An 18,820-nucleotide genomic window follows, 5' to 3' on the forward strand; every position below is an offset into this window, starting at 1 on the left:
GAGTCTACAAAGCTCAGCCAAAATTGTTAATTGTTTAATCAAACATTTCAGATAAGGCGATGTGGTTTGCACCTGAGGATGTGAATAGGAGCGTTCCTGAGCTGGTTTTACTGTGGTATTTCCTCCCCCGTCACTCTAGCATTTATTTTACCTATTGGCTGAGCAAAACCACTGAACACAGGGAAATCGTGAAGATGGGCAGGGATAGCAACTATTGTGGCCCTATGCAATTACAAGAGATTGTAAGAAAACCTCAGTCTGTGTCTAGGAAGAAAGGACTCAGTTTTCCATCAGTACAATCCTCGAGTTAGCAGGGATTTTATACAGAGAGTGACCAGGCTCCTTCTTAATGCGCCTTTCCTCCCGAAAATCTGGTCGCTTTGCTGGTCTCTTCGTTAAGATGCCCCCTCCCACCCAGTGGGGGCTCCTCAAGGAGGCTTGAATTATTGGGGAAATGGAAGAAAGGGGGAGCCTGATGTAATATGGAGCATTGCAAACAGTAAAATGGCTGATCCGTGTCTCATTTAGCTACCGATGCTCAGATCCGCTGCCGTTTCGCTTCCCCCAGCTCCCGATCGCCTTTGCATTGCCTGGTTGATTTGTCAGGGCACCGCTGTACTACACCAAGACAGAAGCCAGGACCGCCGCGCCACGGAGCTAGCATTGCACAGCATCTGCGGGCAGCAGGCTCTCCTAGTTACGTTTAATTGATTAATTGGAGAGCTAAATGGATCTCTATTCAACAGCTCCTAGCTGAGCGTGGAGCCTTTCATTTGCCGAGTCTGCCTGTCCAGCTGGACCAGAAGGGCTCGCATATGGTCCCAGGCTATGTGCAGCAAGCCAGGCTTATGTAATGTATGGAAAGAGCAGAAAAGGAACCATTTTAAACTTGGACCATCCGTGCGGGAGGCCGCCTTTGAGCCCCCAAGTCATCGCCAGAGGAGCTCTTTAGATGGGCGCGTTCTCCCTGAACGTGTCCCGCAGCCCCCGGGGGGCAAAGCGCTGCACACCACCCCCTCCCACCGCCCCATTCCCAGTGCGCACGCGTCCCCGCTCCCCTCCCACGCTCCCCCAAACACAGGAGAACAAGGGTCCCGGAGATCTCACGCCTCCCCCCACGGTTATTTGAATGACACGAGAGATTCATTACTCACAAGCGTTGGTGACGGCGAAGCTGTTGGCTACCTCCAGGTTGTCGATGTGGGGCGTCAGCCTAAACTCCGAAGTGGAGAACTGAACCATCCCTACCCGAAAGGCACTGTATTCCTGATCGGCACCCCTCGGAAACAACCCCCCTGCAGGGAAACAGACACGCACACAACAGAACAAGAGAACAGATCAGTGCTGCAAAGCGGGAGGCTTCAGGCATCACTCTGGGGCATGGCAGCGCTTGGGAGCCACTTATTGACGCTGTCAGGGAGACGGGCAGCATAAAGGCACGCTCGCTCTGTGGCGGGGGAGCTGCTCGAGTCAGCTGTAGCTGAGGGGCATGGCATTTTGTCAGGAGCGGCTGCTTCTGCATCACACCAGAGAGCTCCGAGTCCCTGAGCCTCTTAATAACGTGCAGAGCTTGCTAGCGCCGGCAAACCTCCATCGGACCAGCTTGCCTTTCCGTTTAAGACAAAGGGGAGCTTAGCCATCATTCCCCAAGGGAGGAGGGTGACAGAAAAATCGCACACGGACGTGTGTGTATAACGCAGAGCACCCGGGGCTTGACATGCCATGCACACTCGAACGCAAAACCAGCTGTGAATGAACGAATCAATCACCCCATCCAAATGGAAACTCAATTAGAAAAAATAAAATCCGCCCACGCAGAGGCACCTACCTATTTGTATGCTGTTAGAAGAGACGCCCCAAATCAGTCCCCAAAACACAGGAGCCAGGAAGACAGCAATATGCATAATCTTTTGCATTTCCATGAAAAGTAGAGCATCCACACAGCCACAAAGGATCCCTTTCCCCCTCCTCTCCCTTCTTTGTCCGCGCTCGCCAGCGAATTAGATCCTCTGCAATGATGGGCGAGGGACCAGAGCACCCAAAGAAATGAAAATAAACCCGAAGCGGGAGAAGCCCTCTGCACAAGGGGCTGCTGCTCTGGTCCTTGTCCCGGCTCCAGAAGTAAGGCGGCTGCTTGAACGCTGCCGTGGTCCCAGCACATGCACTCGCACTCACACTCTCTCACCCCCTCGCTCTAGCTCACAGGCTGAGGAACAGGGAAGAACCTGGCGCGCGTGCGCGAGCAGCGGAGCGCGCGGGGCCGCGCACCCACCCCCACGTTCTCTCTCCCTGCCCCCGGCCCTGGAGCGCTGCTCGCCCGCCCGCCTCAGCATCTGGGCTGCTGCAGCTGCGACTGCTTCCCGCTCCTCGCCAGCACCGCCGCCGCCGGGACAGCGCTTACCAGGCGGCTAGCGCCTTTGCGCACCGCGGACAGCGCCGCAGCAAGAGCCACCAAGCAGCCGCAGACCTGCCCGCCGCCGACCCCCGGCGCTTCCGCGAGCTCCCGACCGGCTCGCTCGGGGGCAGGGCCAGGCTCGCTGGCTTAGCCGCCCAGTTATGCTGGGCAAAGGCCTCCCTTATGGGTTAATGGCTGGGTCAAGGAGGGGATGGCGTGTGCTCAGCGCAGGGCCTCCCTTCCCCCCACCTGAGAGCCTCGCACGGGCGTGGCGGCGGCAGGGGGAACTGCAGCAGCGCGGCTCTCCTGCGTGCTCCATGCTGGGCGGCGTCCGGCCGGCAGCCACAGCCCTGGCACGCTGGCTGGCCCATTGCCCTCGGGGTGGAGTCGAAAGGGGCGCGAAGCGGCCGCGCGTGCGGCTCTGGGACCGGCGGTCGGGCTCTGCCGCTCTTGGCGCGCCCCGGGGCAGGGCTCGCCTGGTCTGCGGCAGAGGCGGGGCTGGGCCCTAAGCGGCTCCGGTCCGCGCAGTAGGTGGGGATCCGTCAAACTTTGGGCAGCGAGAGAAAGGAAGGGTCACTGGCTTCCACGCATGATTCGTTTTGGTTAATCACTTAGGCTCTCAAGAGAAGCTTAAGGGTGTTGGGTGCCTAATAGCGCTGGAGCCGAATCCCCTTAGGTTGCTTGGAAAACCCTAAGCCTTCACTCAAACCTCCTGGACAACGTTATCAAACCTGGATGCCAATAACTGGGCACTTCACTCCAAATGTCCGCACTTGAATGAGTGTCCTGATTTAAAATCCCAGATGCTGAGCTCCTACCTCAGCCTGTAAATTAAAATATGGATTTGGGTGCTTAACTTTGGACTGTTTTTTGGAAGGTATGAATAATAATTTAAAAAAGTGAGATAAACCTCCACAAACATCTTTCTACATAACAATAGGAAAGATAAGATTGAAAGCAGAGGTTAAAAATAAAGAATTTTATTTGAGTTAGCTTGTTTTTTATTCTATCCTCATGCAGATCTCACCTGAATGAATGTTGGCTTTGTCTCCAGCTCCTGTAGCTGGAAAACCTGTTTTTAATGGTCACACTAATACAGTTAAGTGGCTAATGAAGTGTTTTTATTTATAAATGCTTATCAAATTCTCAAATAACCAAATTTAACGAGCTTCCACATTTGTTTTCCAGAATTCACACTTTACCACCGATAGATAAATTTACAGTGAACTATAAGTGAACACATTTCAGTTTGCCATAAGCGGCCCTGAAATGTATCTTAATACATTTTAATACATTGTAATACAAAATACAATATTTTAATACATCCTTCCCAAAAAAATTGCCAATGAATGGTGAATAGTGAATGCATTTTTAGTGCACAGTTCATATCACAAACAATAAGGGTATTGGCAATTGTCCCATCTTTAGAAAAAATACCCTTTCTGGAAAGAAAAACTGATGTTTTCCTGTTGATTTTTCTATTAGGTTCTGTTATTCTCTCCTTTCTGTAGAAGAATCAACGTAGCCTTGTAATTTTTGTAGGTAATAAGTTATTTAATTATAATTAATGTATATTATTGCATAAGGTTTGGATTAAATTTAAACACAAGATGTAGACCTCAGACAGGCCAGGCGGCTTTGTTAACTTAGCTCCAGCTCTGTTTGATGTTAGCATGTTCTGATGTTAAAGTGAAGGGATGGAATATTTTACTACATAGTGATGTTAATATTAGGTAAGGACTTGTAATAGATAGAAAGAAGTTTAATGTTGAAAGACTTTGTAACTTTGTTAAAGTGACTAGAAGTACCCTTTGTTCTGTGCTGCAATTGTGTTGTAAATGTATTGTTTGTGTGAATGAGAGAGAGAATGTTTTAGGAAAGAGAAGTGTGAAGGCTACTGAATGCCCAAATGGTCAGGGAGGGGCTGGACACTCAGAAGCATGCAGACTGAACTGAAGCAGATTGATGAACCCTGAAGTTAGTGGCAAGCACCCCTTGATAGGGATACTGATATCAGATGACCGCGAGAACAACCTCCAGATAAACATATGTCACAGAAAAACTGATTGTGATGCTGAATAACTGATTAAGGCCTCACAAGGCAAAATGCATAAACTCATATGGAAGAAAAATCTTATAAAGGATGGGGTGTCTTGTATGGTTCTTTGGGTTCTGTCCTGCTACGACCATAGAGGATCAGTTTGGACTGACAAGAACCCAGCTCCTTCCCTGTACTCAATTTATCTCATCAATAAATTGGGTTGAGCAACAGACTGGTAACTATTCCATCAGCAGGACGTGTGTGTATGTGTGTAAATGCATATGCTACTTTGTTATATTATCAGTAAATGTGGTATGTTGTCTTGCCCCCCTGAAAATGGTTCCGTGTGCTTCTTTTAAGCATAACATCAGGGCCTGCAGCCTCCAAACTAGCAGTTGCCAGAGATCAGGATCAATTGAAAAAGCTTTCCATGCCACATAGTTTTTGAGAAGTGCAACATCATTGCAACCATTCTATCAGGGAATTCCTTTGGAAACTCTGGGGAAAAGGAGGGTGTTCTTTACATGATGGATAGTCTCAATACAAAAAGAAATAAAGTGTACAACTACATTACGTAGTGGTTAGGTGCCCAGTTTTGGAGGAGGGAGGAGAGGGAAGGGAGTCATACAAATTTTACACAGTCACACAATCCCACTCTGGTCCCTGCCTAATCTCTATTTGGGATACTCTGCTCGGTGCTCATATCATGTTGTTACATGAAAGGGCACTACAGAGCTCTGGGAAGGGGGTAGTAAGCTTCACTGAAATGACTGGCCCCACTGCACTTCACTTCACATGGTCCAGGGAAAATGTGCATATAAAAAATTCCTTCGAGTATATATTTGAAGGACAATCAAACCCACAGTCATTATGTCTGGTAATATGTGTCAAATGCCATACTACATTTAACTTTAGCACAGTTATGTGCAGTCTATCTCTCCAATCTCAGGAACTTAGAACTCTACTCTAAAAATTCACTGACACACAAATTTGGCATATCTTAATTTGAGAGTGATATTTTAACATTTAAACAAGCAAACAAAATCCTATTTGTGTATTTGAATTGGAGAGTACACAAGAAAACAAACTAACGAAAAAAGTCTGAAACTATTTTGTGCTTGGATAAAAGTGAAATTTAGAATAAATCCATCATGCAGATTTTTTGCCTTTACAGTTTGGAAAATATCTAAACTAGCCAATACGTAGAAAAATATCTATTCATGTACACATATATTTCTTTGCAAGAAATGTCATAAGTATAATTCATGAGGGCATGTTTTATCCTGTAGCTAGTAAAATGTTATTTTTATTACTTACATCCAAGTAACAATTAGGGAACTAAAACAAGCTCTGTCCCATTGTATTAAGCACTGTACATTTATATAATAAAAGAGATTACCCCAAGGAGATTACAATTGAAGGCCTTGATCCTGTGTTGTAAGGGCTAAGCAGTCCACCTGCAAGCTATGTAAAATGAAAGCCTAAAAGACAAGTAATAATAAGTTAGTGAAACAAAGAAGTGGCAAGGGTTAAAGAGTGAAGATTAGTAAAAAAAATAATGGATATTTAGCATAGACTCGCTATGTGCATGGTTTTCAGGTATAACAACACAGTAGCAAAAGTCTGATTGTGCTATTATAGAATTAAGTAATCAGTTTTTGTTTTTATTTCACTAGGTAGCCAACTGCAGAAAAAATATACAAGCCATTTGGTACCGTTCTCTTGTCAGCTGCACTCTGGCAAGCCCACTGACTGCAATTGAAGTGAAATAGTTCAAATAAGAGGATAATATATACATCCCAGAGAAACTGCGAAAAGGTAATTACATCAGAAGTTAAAAAGAGAAGTAGAAAGTTATGCTGACAATAAAATAAGGCATTCTGCATCTCTCCATTCTTTTTTTCTATAGTCATTATTTCAGTGAAGAGATGTTGACAGGCAAGGGAGAGAAAAAATAGTTGATAATAAATTATGCTAACACAGTAAGAATAAAATTGCCATGCTAATTAATATTTTATAAAAAGCCCACATAATACAGGCCTGTATGCAGGAATTTCTGTGTGTGGGGGGATGTAATCCATTGGAGGGGCTGGTGGCTGCCCCACCCCTGGTGCCCAGGCCAGCCAAGGCCCTGCTCCTGTGGGGCGAGGGTATCAGCCCTTGCCTTCTCCTGGCTGGCCAGAGCACTAGGGAGGGAGGCTGGGACAATGCGCCTCTTTTCCCTTACCCCAGCTGACTGGAACAGAGGGGGAGGGAGGTTAGGGCAATGTACTGCCCCAGCCTCATGCTTACTTGGAGGATAATAAGGGTGCATTTGTACCCTTCACACTCCCCCTGCGTACAGGCCTGTAATATGTCTGAAATTCATGTTCAATTATCTTTGCACAAAAATGGACATGATTCTAGTGAGAAGTCAGGTTTTTAGTGGGGTCCTGCAGGAATTGGTTCTTGGCCCAATGCTGCTTAATATTTTTGTTAACAACCCAGAAGAAAATTTAAAATAATCATATATAACATTTGCAGATAACATAAAGATTGGAGAAAGTCATGAATAAAGAAGAGGGCAGGTCAATGATACAGAGGAATCCAGATTGCATAGTAAATTGGGGGCAAGCAAACTTTGTGCATTTCAGTACAGGTAATGTAAAGTCATACATCTAGGGACAAAGAATATAGACCATAATTATAGTATGTAGATCTCTATCTTGGGAAGCAGTAACCGAAAAAGACTAGGGAGGGAAGTGACAGGATGGACTAGGCCCCAAGGCTCCTTGCTGGTGGTTTTGTGGCCTTGCCACACCTTGCCCCAGAAAAGAGCTGTAGAGAAGTCTTCTAGGCTCCCTGGAGTTGCTGTTTGAGAAGCAGCCAGTCAAGACCCAGCAAGCTAATATAAAGAGCTGCTGGATCAGAGCCAGGTTGTTCCTTGCTGGAGCTAAAGAAGTGTGGCTGGCAGAGCTGCAGAACCCCAGATAGGGTGATGCTGCTAGGAACTGGAGAGAATGAGAAGGAGCCTGAGTTGGGTGCTGGAACTCTGTTTTATCCAGTTCTGGTGTCCACTATTCAAGAAGAGTGTTGAAAAATTGGAGCAGGCTCAGAGAAGACCCATGAGAAAAATGCTTTATATTGAAAGATTCAAGAAGCTCCAACTATTCAACTTACCAAAGAAAAGATGAAGAAGTAATGCAATGTATAAGCACTTGACATGGGGAACTTTGATACAGAGGTGACTTCGGTCTAGGAGATGGGTTGGCAAGGTATGGCTCATGGGCTGAATCTGGCCGATGGCCTGTCACTCTGAGACCCCAAGGTAGGCTCTCTGACTGCTGCAGCCTGAGACCTCTCAAAATGGCTGGCAACTCCCTCTAGGAAACCAACCAATGGGAGAGGCAATGGTTGGACTGGAGGTGTATGAAGTCTCCCCAGCCAGGGAAGTGTGGTGAGTAGTGGCACATGGAGGGAGCTTAGCCATTTTGAGCAGCCTGTGCCTGGAGCAGGCAGGAAGCCTGCCTCAGGGTCCCCATTGGGGTTGCTGGCCGGGAGCTGTCTAAGGTAAGCATCTCCAGGCCAGAGCCTTCCTCTGAATCCCCAGCCCTTTCTGCTCCCCTGCTCCCTGCCCCAAGTCACTACCCAAACCCACTACACTACTCACCATAGGTCACAATTTCCTTCCAGACCATGTACTCCCTCCTACTGTCAACAACATTGCCAGACTGAATTTCTCCTTTAGAATATTGGTAGAGAAAGAAATTGCATCATGAAGCTTTAGAATGGCTATTACAAATAATGGAAAATAATAAGCAAATATCCAATAAGGTCATTTAACATAATTTGCTGCATTTTTGGAGTAGTTTAGTTATAAAAATAATGTTGAAGCTTCTAGTGCATTGTGATTTAGTATATCAATACATGTTATTTGCATCCATCTGTGACACATTTTTCCATTATTTTGAGGATAAAGCCACTCAGATTCAGGCTGAGCTGTCTATGTGTATGATAACAAAGCCATCTCTGGTGCAAACAAATACAGTTTTTACTGCTTAAGTTTTGGCCAATCACACATGCTAGGAGGTACTGAAGTGTACAATCTGCAAATTATTCTGGGGAAATGCCATGCGCGTGGAGGCAGCATTTGAAAGGGGCAGCCCGGGAGCCCCAGGTCAGCTGGGGACTCCCAGCTGATCCTGGGCTCCCCATAGCAGTGGAACCCAGGGTCAGCTGGGCACTCCAGCTGATCCTGGGCTCCATGTTGCACTGCCTCTTTGATGTTCCACCATGGCGCTTCAAAGGGACAGCACTGCATGGAGCCCGGGGTCAGCTGGGGACTCTAGCTGATCCTGGGGTCCATGCAGAGCTGCCCTGTTGAAATTCTGCTGCAGAGTTTCAAAGGGGAGGCTCACACAATTAAAAAATTTTCAATTGCTTGACAGCCCTACTTATTACCAATATAGACAAGAGCAGTGACCGCAACAAAATTGGTTTTCAGGAATAAGCTGGACTTTCTTCACTGATTGCATAAGTGAAAGTGCTCATACATCCATAATGATTTTGAACAGTGACAGATCCATAAACTGCATATGGGGATGATATATAGGGCTAACATGTATCATGGACAATGTCATCTGTGTACATGCTTGCTCCATACTTACACTCCACATGGTTGTGGATAGAAGCATGAACAGCAAAATGTATCTAATATCTTATCATTGGCTGAGCAAAAATATTCAAGCAAATCTTACTTGTACAAAATGTGCCATGAAATGATTAAAGTCTATACAGTGTAGACTGGACCTTGGATTTAAGGTATTGTGGACAAGAACCAAACATAAAGAATGTGAATGTTGTATCTATCTTTATAAAAATGCTTTATATTGAAAGATTCAAGAAGCTCCAACTATTCAACTTACCAAAGAAAAGATGAAGAAGTGATGCAATGTATAAGCACTTGACATGGGGAACTTTGATACAGAGGTGACTTCGGTCTAGGAGATGGTTGTGGTGTGGAGAGGGCTGATAAAGAAAAGTTATTTATTAGTTCCCATAATAGAAGAACTAGAGGACACCAAATGAAATTAATGGGTAGCAGGTTTAAAACTAATAAAAGGAAGTTCTTCTTCACACAGCGTGTTGTCAACCTGTGGAACTCCTTGCCAGAGGAGGCAGTGAAAGCTAGGACTATAATAGAGTTTAAAGAGAAGCTGGATAAATTCATGGAGGTTAGGTCCATAAAAGGCTATTAGCCAGGGGATAAAATGGTGTCCTTGGCCTCTGTTTGTCAGAGGCTGGAGAGGGATGGCAGGAGACAAATCGCTTGATCATTGTCTTCGGTCAACCCTCTCTGGGGTACCTGGTGCTGGCCACTGTCGGTAGACAGGATACTGGGCTAGATGGACCTTTGGTCTGACCCAGTATGGCCGTTCTTATGTTCTTATGTTCTTATCTTAAAAGGTGGCATGATTCAGTTGATCGTGTTTGAATCCGAATTGATGGTTCTGCAGAGTTTGGACATTTAAAACCCGGTGCTTAGACAGACTGAGAGAGAATGTCAGTCATGTGACTGTTTTCAAAAAATATATCTACACACATGCAATGTAGATTTATATAATGAATGCTAAAATATTATAAATAATGATAATATATTATTGATCCATACTGTAATTTGTGATATGAGCCCTCTGAGGATTTAGAATAGTAACCAAAGATTCCTGAACAGTGGCAAGACTAGTGAATTCTGAAGTCTTACATCAAACACTTTAATCCAATTAAGACAACTTTTTATAATATTCCTCAGTATAGTAGTGAATCTGTCTTATTACTCTTAAAGCAATATGCTCTCAAAATAGTATTTTTTTTTAATTTCCTTGACCTATTATAATATTTCAGGACCTCTATAGTCCAGTATCTGCCCTGATTGTTTGGCAGGCTTCCTGTTTCTGGTGAAACTATTTTTTCATTTTTCATTTTTGCTGCTAGTTTGAGTGTCTTTGTCTAGTTGGCAACCTTTTGTTTACAAGAAATGGTGAGAATTGCAGCCTATGATGTAGATAGCTTGCACAATCTCATGTGACTGAATAGTTCAATATAAGATTTGCATTATCTTTGGCAGTTTTTTCAGATGAATGTATCTTGATTGTGAGCTGCTTGCTTCTTATGGACTCTTTTCACTGCTAGCTCTAGGAACCAGCTGTTGTCATGGTCTTTGATACCCTGATGGAGATGATGGCACCACTAATTACAATCACTTGCCAAGATTTCCCATTGGTCAGGATCATCTTGTTTGCATGTGTCTTTATTGTGAAACTTGGGATGGCCTGTTGTTCTTATAACCTCTAATAGCTCCCTGTATAACATGTCCTTGGGTATGCATCCATCTTCCAACCTACTCAGATGGTGCAGCCAGCACAGTCGACTTTGTTTGAGCACAGCTGACACTCTTAATAAATTTGCCCTTTGAAGAACCTCTGTGTTGGTGATTTTATCTTGCCAGTTGGTGTTGAGTAGGTGGAAACAGTTTAACGTTTTCACCTGATGAGCATAAGTTGTCCATGTTTCCCTACCATACATGAGAGTGCTGAGGATGTAAGCTCGGTACACTAGCATTTTGGTCTTGATGCTAAGCTTTGAGTTGCTTCATGCTTAGTTAATCTGCTGAAGGTAGTGTCAGCCTTTCTAATGTGAACATTTAGTTTTTCATTCAGTGAGAGGTTGGTGGTCATTGTAGAACCTAAATAGCAAAACTTCTGGACTACTTCTAGCTTGTTTGCATTTAAGGAACCCCCTGTCCTAATACAACACAACTGTTTTCTTGATTCTGAAGGGGACAGCAAAATGTTTGATAGGCATTTGAAAGACAGTCCATGAGTTCTTGTAGTAGATCTTCATTGTGGGCCATGAGGGCAACATCATCAGCTCTTTGACATAAGTCGGAACATAAGTTGAAGAGTTTACCATCTGATCTTGTGTGGAGATACATTCCATCCTTAATGCCTTAAATGTACAGTTAAAGAGTACTAAGAGGATTCCAAAGAGTGCAGGAGCAAGAACATATCTTTGCTTTACTCTGCTTTTCATTTCAAAGCTTTCCAAAGTGGACCTATCAAATGAGTAAATTTCACTTATTGTTGCTGCCAGTGACATCCACACTGGACAGATTGATTATCAGCCCCAGGCAAACAGGAGAAGGGTCCAGTTTTGAAATGGAACCCCAAAAACCAGACAGATGGAAAATCTCCCCTGTACTGGCAACTCCTGCAGTATAGCTGGTTCCAAATGTATCGACTCCTGTCCTTTCTTTTGTCTAAACCAATGAAGTCAAGAGATGATGCTGACACATAGTAAAACAGCACCTCAATATATACTGCTCAGGTTCCTGCAGCCACACAACATGGAGAGCACACTCCATCCTTACTGGCAACATGGACACAACATGGAAGGTGACAGTTATGGGTTCTAAGCTCTTACTTGATTGGCATAGAGGAGGGTGACACAGGTCACCTTTGATGGAGGAATCATTGCATTTCATTGGTCAGTCACCACCTGCCACAAAGCTAGGTAGACCCAAGTCTAATGTCTGGTAAACAACAGCTATGAGGAACAAGGTTTAAATTCACAGGTAATGAGGTACATTTACCCAACACATTCAAGCCTCACTTAGCAAAACAGAGTGAAGCCATATATACCTTCCTCATCTGGCCTGTATGCATCTGGACTTCACTTTAGCTGGATCTGGCTGAATTTCTTTCAGATAAATAAGTGGAATTTTTTACTCAGGGAGATAAATGTAGTTGAGGCAAATCACAAGCATGCATAGCACCCTGATGAGTTCTGCTGAATATGACTTTGCTAATGGTACAGAGGAATAAAATAATGATGTGGCCTCACTGCCCCAGCATAGGAGCTGAACAGTTGTCTGTGCTACAATTGTTCTGATTTGGAATGAAATTTTCACCACTAGCCCTCCTAAATGATTCATTTAGTATTTTGAGTCACTGGTCATCTGTAAACCAGTGCCTTATGAAAACAATGCAAGGCTTCCAGTTGCATAGATGTGAGTGTGTGATGATTGTGAATAAAATATTTGTTATACTATTCTATTAAACAACTGGCAGAGAAATTAAAAGATTGAGTATTATTATTGTATAATAGGTGAAACATTAAAGCAAGATTTTTACCCTGATAGGACTTTAATCTGGAGCAGTGGTAATTTGTTTACGGGCATGTCAAAAGTGTGAAATTGATACTATCAATTTCCAAAGTATGTGCTGACTCAGAAATTACCATGGTTTTGTTTAGGGAATGGATTATCAGATCTTCAAAGGTACTGAATTATGGCCTACAAAAAGAGTATCCAAGATTGCATTGCTTACATAAACTCAGCCCCCTTCTTCAGTGTTTAGTGAATTTTTGCCTCACATTCCCAACTAACACATTCATGTTTTTCAAGTGCTGCTTAAAAATTATTTTAGTAAATGGCAAATACCAAGATGTGAACATTAATCTTCACAATGCAGGTTCATTAACTGTACTATATAAAACACTTGTTCACATTTTGAAAATGAAAAATGAATTCAATTCATAATTGTATGTCCAATTTTATAATTAAAAATTACAGTAATAGATTCTCCACTTCATGATAGGAAATGACCAATTAATACAGACAACTCATAAAAATGCATATATAATCTGATATTGATGTATTTTGGAAGTAGTAGCCAAGTGACAATGATAATTTAAGAAAAGATGTCAAGTACTTTGTTATATCCTGACAAACAATATTTCATACAGTTTAGTCCTATGCTTTCTATTGTATTAAATGAATAAATAAAAAATATTTATAAGTTCCACAAAATATAGTATTTCCTATTTCTAGAAAGTCTGCAGGTACTCCTAGAATTTTGATCAGGGGAAGAATGTTAGGCCATTTTAGGAATATTACTTAGAGCTTCAGGAAATAATAGAATGTAAGGTTATGTGTAAACACGAAGGACTGATTTTTTTCTCATTGTCACCAGGGGAAATGAGGAGTAACAATGCTGTAAACTTGGTGTAAATGAACAGTGAATCAGAAATTTTGAAGTCAGAGAATGAATATCCTTAACACAATTCATGGCATTGATTATAAGGAAGATAAAGGTGGCTTTTCTCTACCTCTCTGCCCTTAGAACTGTGGTTGTTACTAACTGATCCAAGTCATTATTAATTATTTCTAATATAAGAGTATCTAGAGGCTGCAACTGATATCATGATTTCATTGTGGTAGGCACAATGGTATGGGTCAATTATGATCCCAAACAGCTTATAATCTAAATAGAGAGGACAAAGGATGAGAGAACAGAAGAATTATTCACCTCCTTTTACATTGAGGGGAATTGAGGGTAAGATAGAAGTGACCTGCCCAAAGCAAACAGAAGTCTGTGACAGTGCTGGGAACTGAATCCAGATCTCCTGAATTATTGGCCACTGGTATACCCTAAAAACCATCCTTCCTCCCTTATGCTGCTCTAAAGTATACCTGGGGGGCAAACTGGTGTCTGCATGTTTACTACAATTCTGCACAAAGAATAATTCAGGTAGATTCAAATGATGTGGCCCACAATTTTTATCTAGTAAGTAGAAACTATTTCAGCCCTTGAATCATTTAAAAATAAAATGGTTAGAACACTAAAGCGTTTACTATAGAAAACTGTCCTTCATTGACAGGGAGTGACACTATGATGATAATGGAAAAGATTAACTGATAATTTCAGTAAAGCAATTTTTTCTTTTCTGTTGGGAAATGGAAAGTAATTGGAGATCGAATGTTTTCTTGTCTTTAAATACAGAATCTCCTTTCAGCAAAAATGATTTAGTACAATTGTCAATGTTCATCAGACTCTCTGCATGAGTTTTTCTTGCATTAATGGATTCATTTCTAACCATGATTTTTTCCCTGCCAACTTGTTTTCATCAAGACTTTCATGATGGAGATCGGCAAATTCAATGTGAGAAGCTGTCATTTAAAATGCACCATGTCTATTTTATATTGCTCAAAAAAGTAAGGTAAACTGTAATATGGTTCAATATTTTGTAGATGTAAAAAATAAAATCACAAACAAAACCCCCATACCTTCCTAATTTAAAATGCTTTTCTATGGAAATAGCATGGGAGATTTGATAAATAAAGCAATAAAATGTGGTTGTAATATATGAGATAATAAAGTGCTTCCAAACTTAGATAAATAGATGGTATTTTCTGTTTAAAATCTCTTAGGATAAATTTTTGCAGGAATCCAAGATCCCAATAGATTTATACGCCAGCATTCCTCAATAATAGTCCAAAATTCTGCTATAGCAGTAAATATTATTCCAACTTGGTATTTGGGTCATTACTACAGAACAGCTTTACTATTGTGGGCTTTTTGCAATGAGAGCAGAAAGTTGACAACTTCCCTCTATTTCTATCCGTTCTCTGCTGTCCCTATTTGTTGCCCCTATGGTTATTTTCTTCTCTGTTTTGTTCTGTAAGGGTACATCTAGACTGTGGTGCTATTTCAGGATACCAGAGGTATCCCAAAATAGTAATGCCGCATCTTTAAATGCACCCACTATTTCCCGACATAGCAGGCGCGCTATTCCAGCATCTCTGTAACGTAAGGGATTTGTTGGAATAGTGCCTTATTTTGAAATTTGGCACTGTCTACAAAGTGCCAAATTTCAAAATAAGCTCTTTTGACCTAGACTTGGAATAAGCTATGCAATTTGTGTAGTGCAAATTGCATAGCTTATTCCAACAGAAGGATGCTGTCTAGATGCACCCTTATCAATAAAATGGGGAAGAGGACTTTAATTATTCTTTCTGTAGCAATAGTGACATCCTCAAATCTTCCAAGACTTTTAAGACCCAAAGAAACCAGAGATTGCTTGGCATAGTTTGAGGGAACAATAGTAACCTCATTTCCCACCTATGTTGAATTAAAGGACACCTTTCCCTGTATTTATGTTTGCTTAAAGACAACCTTCATTTAATAATTTCTTAGGAAATCAGTAGGTCCTAATAAAGAGCCAATTAACAAATGTGAAGCACTAATAGATAAGTAACAATATATTGCTTAAATATATTATAATGGATAATGTTTTTCCTATTCATATTTTATTGAATGTATCATTCTCTAATATAGGCCTGATCCTGAAAGAGATCTCTAGGAGGAGACAGACACTTAGTTCTCGATCATCAAAAATATTTAGGTATATAAATACTGTTTGAGGATCTGGACCTCAGAATCCCTCTGCTCTGCAACCTTTGAAATGGCCAAATATCCAACCAGTTCCAAATTCCAATTCAAGCAGGTCTTCCAGAATAAAATAAATGACTATTTTAATCCAAAAAAGCCTGCCTTAGGGTATGTCTACACTACCACCCTACTTCGAACTAGGGTGGTTAATGTAGGCAACCGGAGTTGCAAATGAAGCCCGGCATTTGAATTTCCTGGGCTTCATTTGCGTATTGCCGGGCGCCATTTTTAAATGTCCGCTAGTTCGGACTCCGTGCCCGCGGCTACGCGGCACGAACTAGGTAGTTCGGATTAGGCTTCCTATTCCAAACTACTGGTACACCTCGTTCCATGAGGAGTAATGGTTGTTTGGAATAGGAAGCCTAATCCAAAGTATCTAGTTCATGTAGCCGCGGGCACGGAGTCTGAACTAGCGGACATTTTAAAATGGCGGCACCCGGCAAGATGCAAATGAAGCTGGGAAATTCAAATCCCGGGCTTCATTTGCAACTCTGGTTTCCTACATTAACCACCCTAGTTCGAACTAGGGTGGTAGTGTAGACATACCCTTTGACAGTAAGAAAGAAACATCTACTGTAAACACTTGTTAAACACCGAGAAGGATATTTTAAATTTAGAGGGTAATCGTCAACATCTAATTAGACTTTGAAAATGTAACAATGTGTTTGTCATAATTTGTTTTCAGCAATAATCTTGAGGTTCTAGACAGAGCTAGGAAATATCATGCCTATAGGGGATATTCTTCCAAACAACATATAATTCTATAGTGACGTGTATCTAACAGTGGTGAAATATAGGTACCATTCACACATGAGCACTAAAAATGCCAATATCTTTTCATCTTATTTACTATTCATGTACACTTTAAACATCCAGATCAAGCCTTATTCAGTCACATTCACAGTCTTATTGCTGCCCTCAGCTCCAACCCTGCCAAATGTGTGCTTGTGAGTGTAAGTTTCGATTTTTGCACTATTCATAGTAATACAGTATCCCAAAGTAAATCACTTTCACCACACCTGTGAGTGAATCATAACAAAATGCAAATATGGCAAAAAGCCAATATGATTTCAAGACATCCAGGGAGCACATTGTACTGACAGTTTTCACTTCATCATTCCACTTGCACAAAGTGTCTCACTGCAGAGGCAAGCCTGTGTTGTAGACACTCATTTAAGTTTCCCAGAGATTCCAAAATGACAATTTTGGATTTATTTACCATACCAAAAGTAATTGCCAAGGCTGTCACATGATATCATCACTTTGTGTTAATAAGTTCAAGATGATCAATGATTATAGTATTGTCTGATGAAATCAGAAACAAGGCAAAGCTAATGTGCTGAAGATTTACAATGAAATGTGGAGTGGGTATTGGCAGCTGAGAAATATTCATAGATAGATTAGCCTGACCCACTTTCTTTTCCTCTCTGGGTGCATCTACACTGCAGGGCTTAACTCAAAATAAGCTACATAAATTGAGCTACATCAATTGTGTGTCTTATTTTTGAAATAGCTTATTTCAAAATAGCGAGTGTGTACACAGAACTTATTTTGAAATAGAGCACTTTTCCTCTGACTTCCCTTATTCCTCGTACAATGAGCATTACAGGAGTCAGAGTAAGAAGTCCTCCAGCTTGACAGTATTTTGACAGTATTTTGAAACAACTGCCTGCTGTGTAGATGTGGTCTAAGTTATTTCAGAATAGCGCTAGTTATTCTGAAATAGTGTTGCAGTGTAGATGAACCCTAGTTAAACTGCTTAAGACACAGTAGTAAAAATCTTGGTTTGGAAGTGGTTTGATATGGGCAATGTTTTCTAAAAGTTAGGTTATTTATCAGTAAGTCTTTCTTTTTCTTTCAAGAACTGTTTGTATAGATTCCCCCTTGTAGAAAAGAAAGTAGGAGTAACATCCCTTTAGGATAAAAGGAACCTATAACCATTTAGAACTGCTCTCCAAAATTGGACATCTGATTTAGATGCCGATTCTAGAGAGTAATGATGCATAAATGTGTGATTAGTGCTCCAGGCAACAGCCAAACTAATCTCCATGGAAATTACTGTTATGTGTTGTTTTGGACCTGGTGGAATGCATTTTAAGATCTTAAGATATATACTCACATACAAGTTCTTAACATATTCAAATATAAAATTTGATCCACTTGGCTGTTCTCTTAGTAGGTTCTATACTGTAGGGGCATCTTGGAGATGGTTGTATCAGACAGCACAGAGGAGACACAGGGCAACTCCATTCCTATTTTGAACTCCCTGAGGCTCAAGTGAATCTTGGAATGAATATGTTCAGATTTAAAGAAGAATGGAAATCAGTTTTTTTTCTGCTGACAAAGAGTCTAGGTGGGCGAACTTAAAGGAAACTGCAAGTTGAAACTAGCACAGATTTCTCTCTTCAGAACAGATTGCTCCAATATGTAGGTCGTTCAGAACTATCATGTTTCATCTAAATATAAATCTGCTGTTTTCTCAGGAGGAATTGAATGTTTTCCTGTCAATATGAGACTATCTTAAATGTCAAATTTTTTCCTTAACAACTCCTATTGTATTAGTAGCTACAGTTCTCAATCTTAGCTTTTATTGAGCCTGCTATTATTTTATTCTATGTCATCACAGTACTTAATATCTGTATTCCCAAACAGGCAATTAGTTTTGCACTTCTGCATCCTATTCCAGAATGAAGCTGGTAGATGTCATTCTACAAGCAGAATTTTACAACTAGAGGGTGCTGAAGGACCATGATATGATGACATTTGAAACTCTTCATGACCTTCTAACAGTAGGGTAAAAATAAAATTTAAAAGCCTTATTATCTCAATTATTATTCACTTGGAGAAAGTAGAGAATGATAAAAATATAGGGTACGTCTACACTAGCCCCCTAGTTCGAACTAGGGAGGCTAATGAGGGCGAGAAATTGCAAATGTAACATGGGATTTAAATATCATTTGCAATTTTGGTCGCCCTCATTAGCCTCCCTAGTTTGAACTAGGGAGCTAGTATAGACGTACCCATAGGGAGTTGTGATAAAAATATTGCTACATTTGATATTCCTTTGCTTGTCAAAGTATAAGGTATCTATTATTTTAAACCTCATCTAGATATTAT

The 18,820-nt window shown here is 41.6% G+C and overlaps 1 protein-coding gene across 9 annotated transcripts in view; it reads right to left on the minus strand.

The window, feature by feature from the left end:
- GRIA2 (glutamate ionotropic receptor AMPA type subunit 2) overlaps positions 1-2,583 on the minus strand; it is a 140,138-nt gene extending 137,555 nt beyond the window's left edge. For 4 of the 9 annotated variants that reach the window (XR_331991.5, XM_006121857.5, XM_006121859.5 and 1 more), the window contains exons 1-2: positions 1,829-2,581; positions 1,155-1,295 (exon numbers count right to left, since the gene is read on the minus strand). Coding sequence is in view for 6 of the 9 variants with exons in the window: in XM_006121857.5 (XP_006121919.1) it covers positions 1,155-1,295; positions 1,829-1,922 (235 nt within the window). In the remaining 3 variants the exon portion in view is untranslated. Of the gene's footprint in view, positions 1-1,154; positions 1,296-1,828 lie in introns of all 9 variants that reach the window. The other 5 variants (XR_012904186.2, XR_012904187.2, XM_006121853.5 and 2 more) reach the window with 2 other exon arrangements.
- Positions 2,584-18,820: the final 16,237 nt, after the last annotated feature.

The sequence above is a fragment of the Pelodiscus sinensis genome, chromosome 4, assembly GCF_052426305.1.
Source record: "Pelodiscus sinensis isolate ZL-2025 chromosome 4, ASM5242630v1, whole genome shotgun sequence".
NCBI classification, from domain to species: domain Eukaryota; kingdom Metazoa; phylum Chordata; order Testudines; family Trionychidae; genus Pelodiscus; species Pelodiscus sinensis.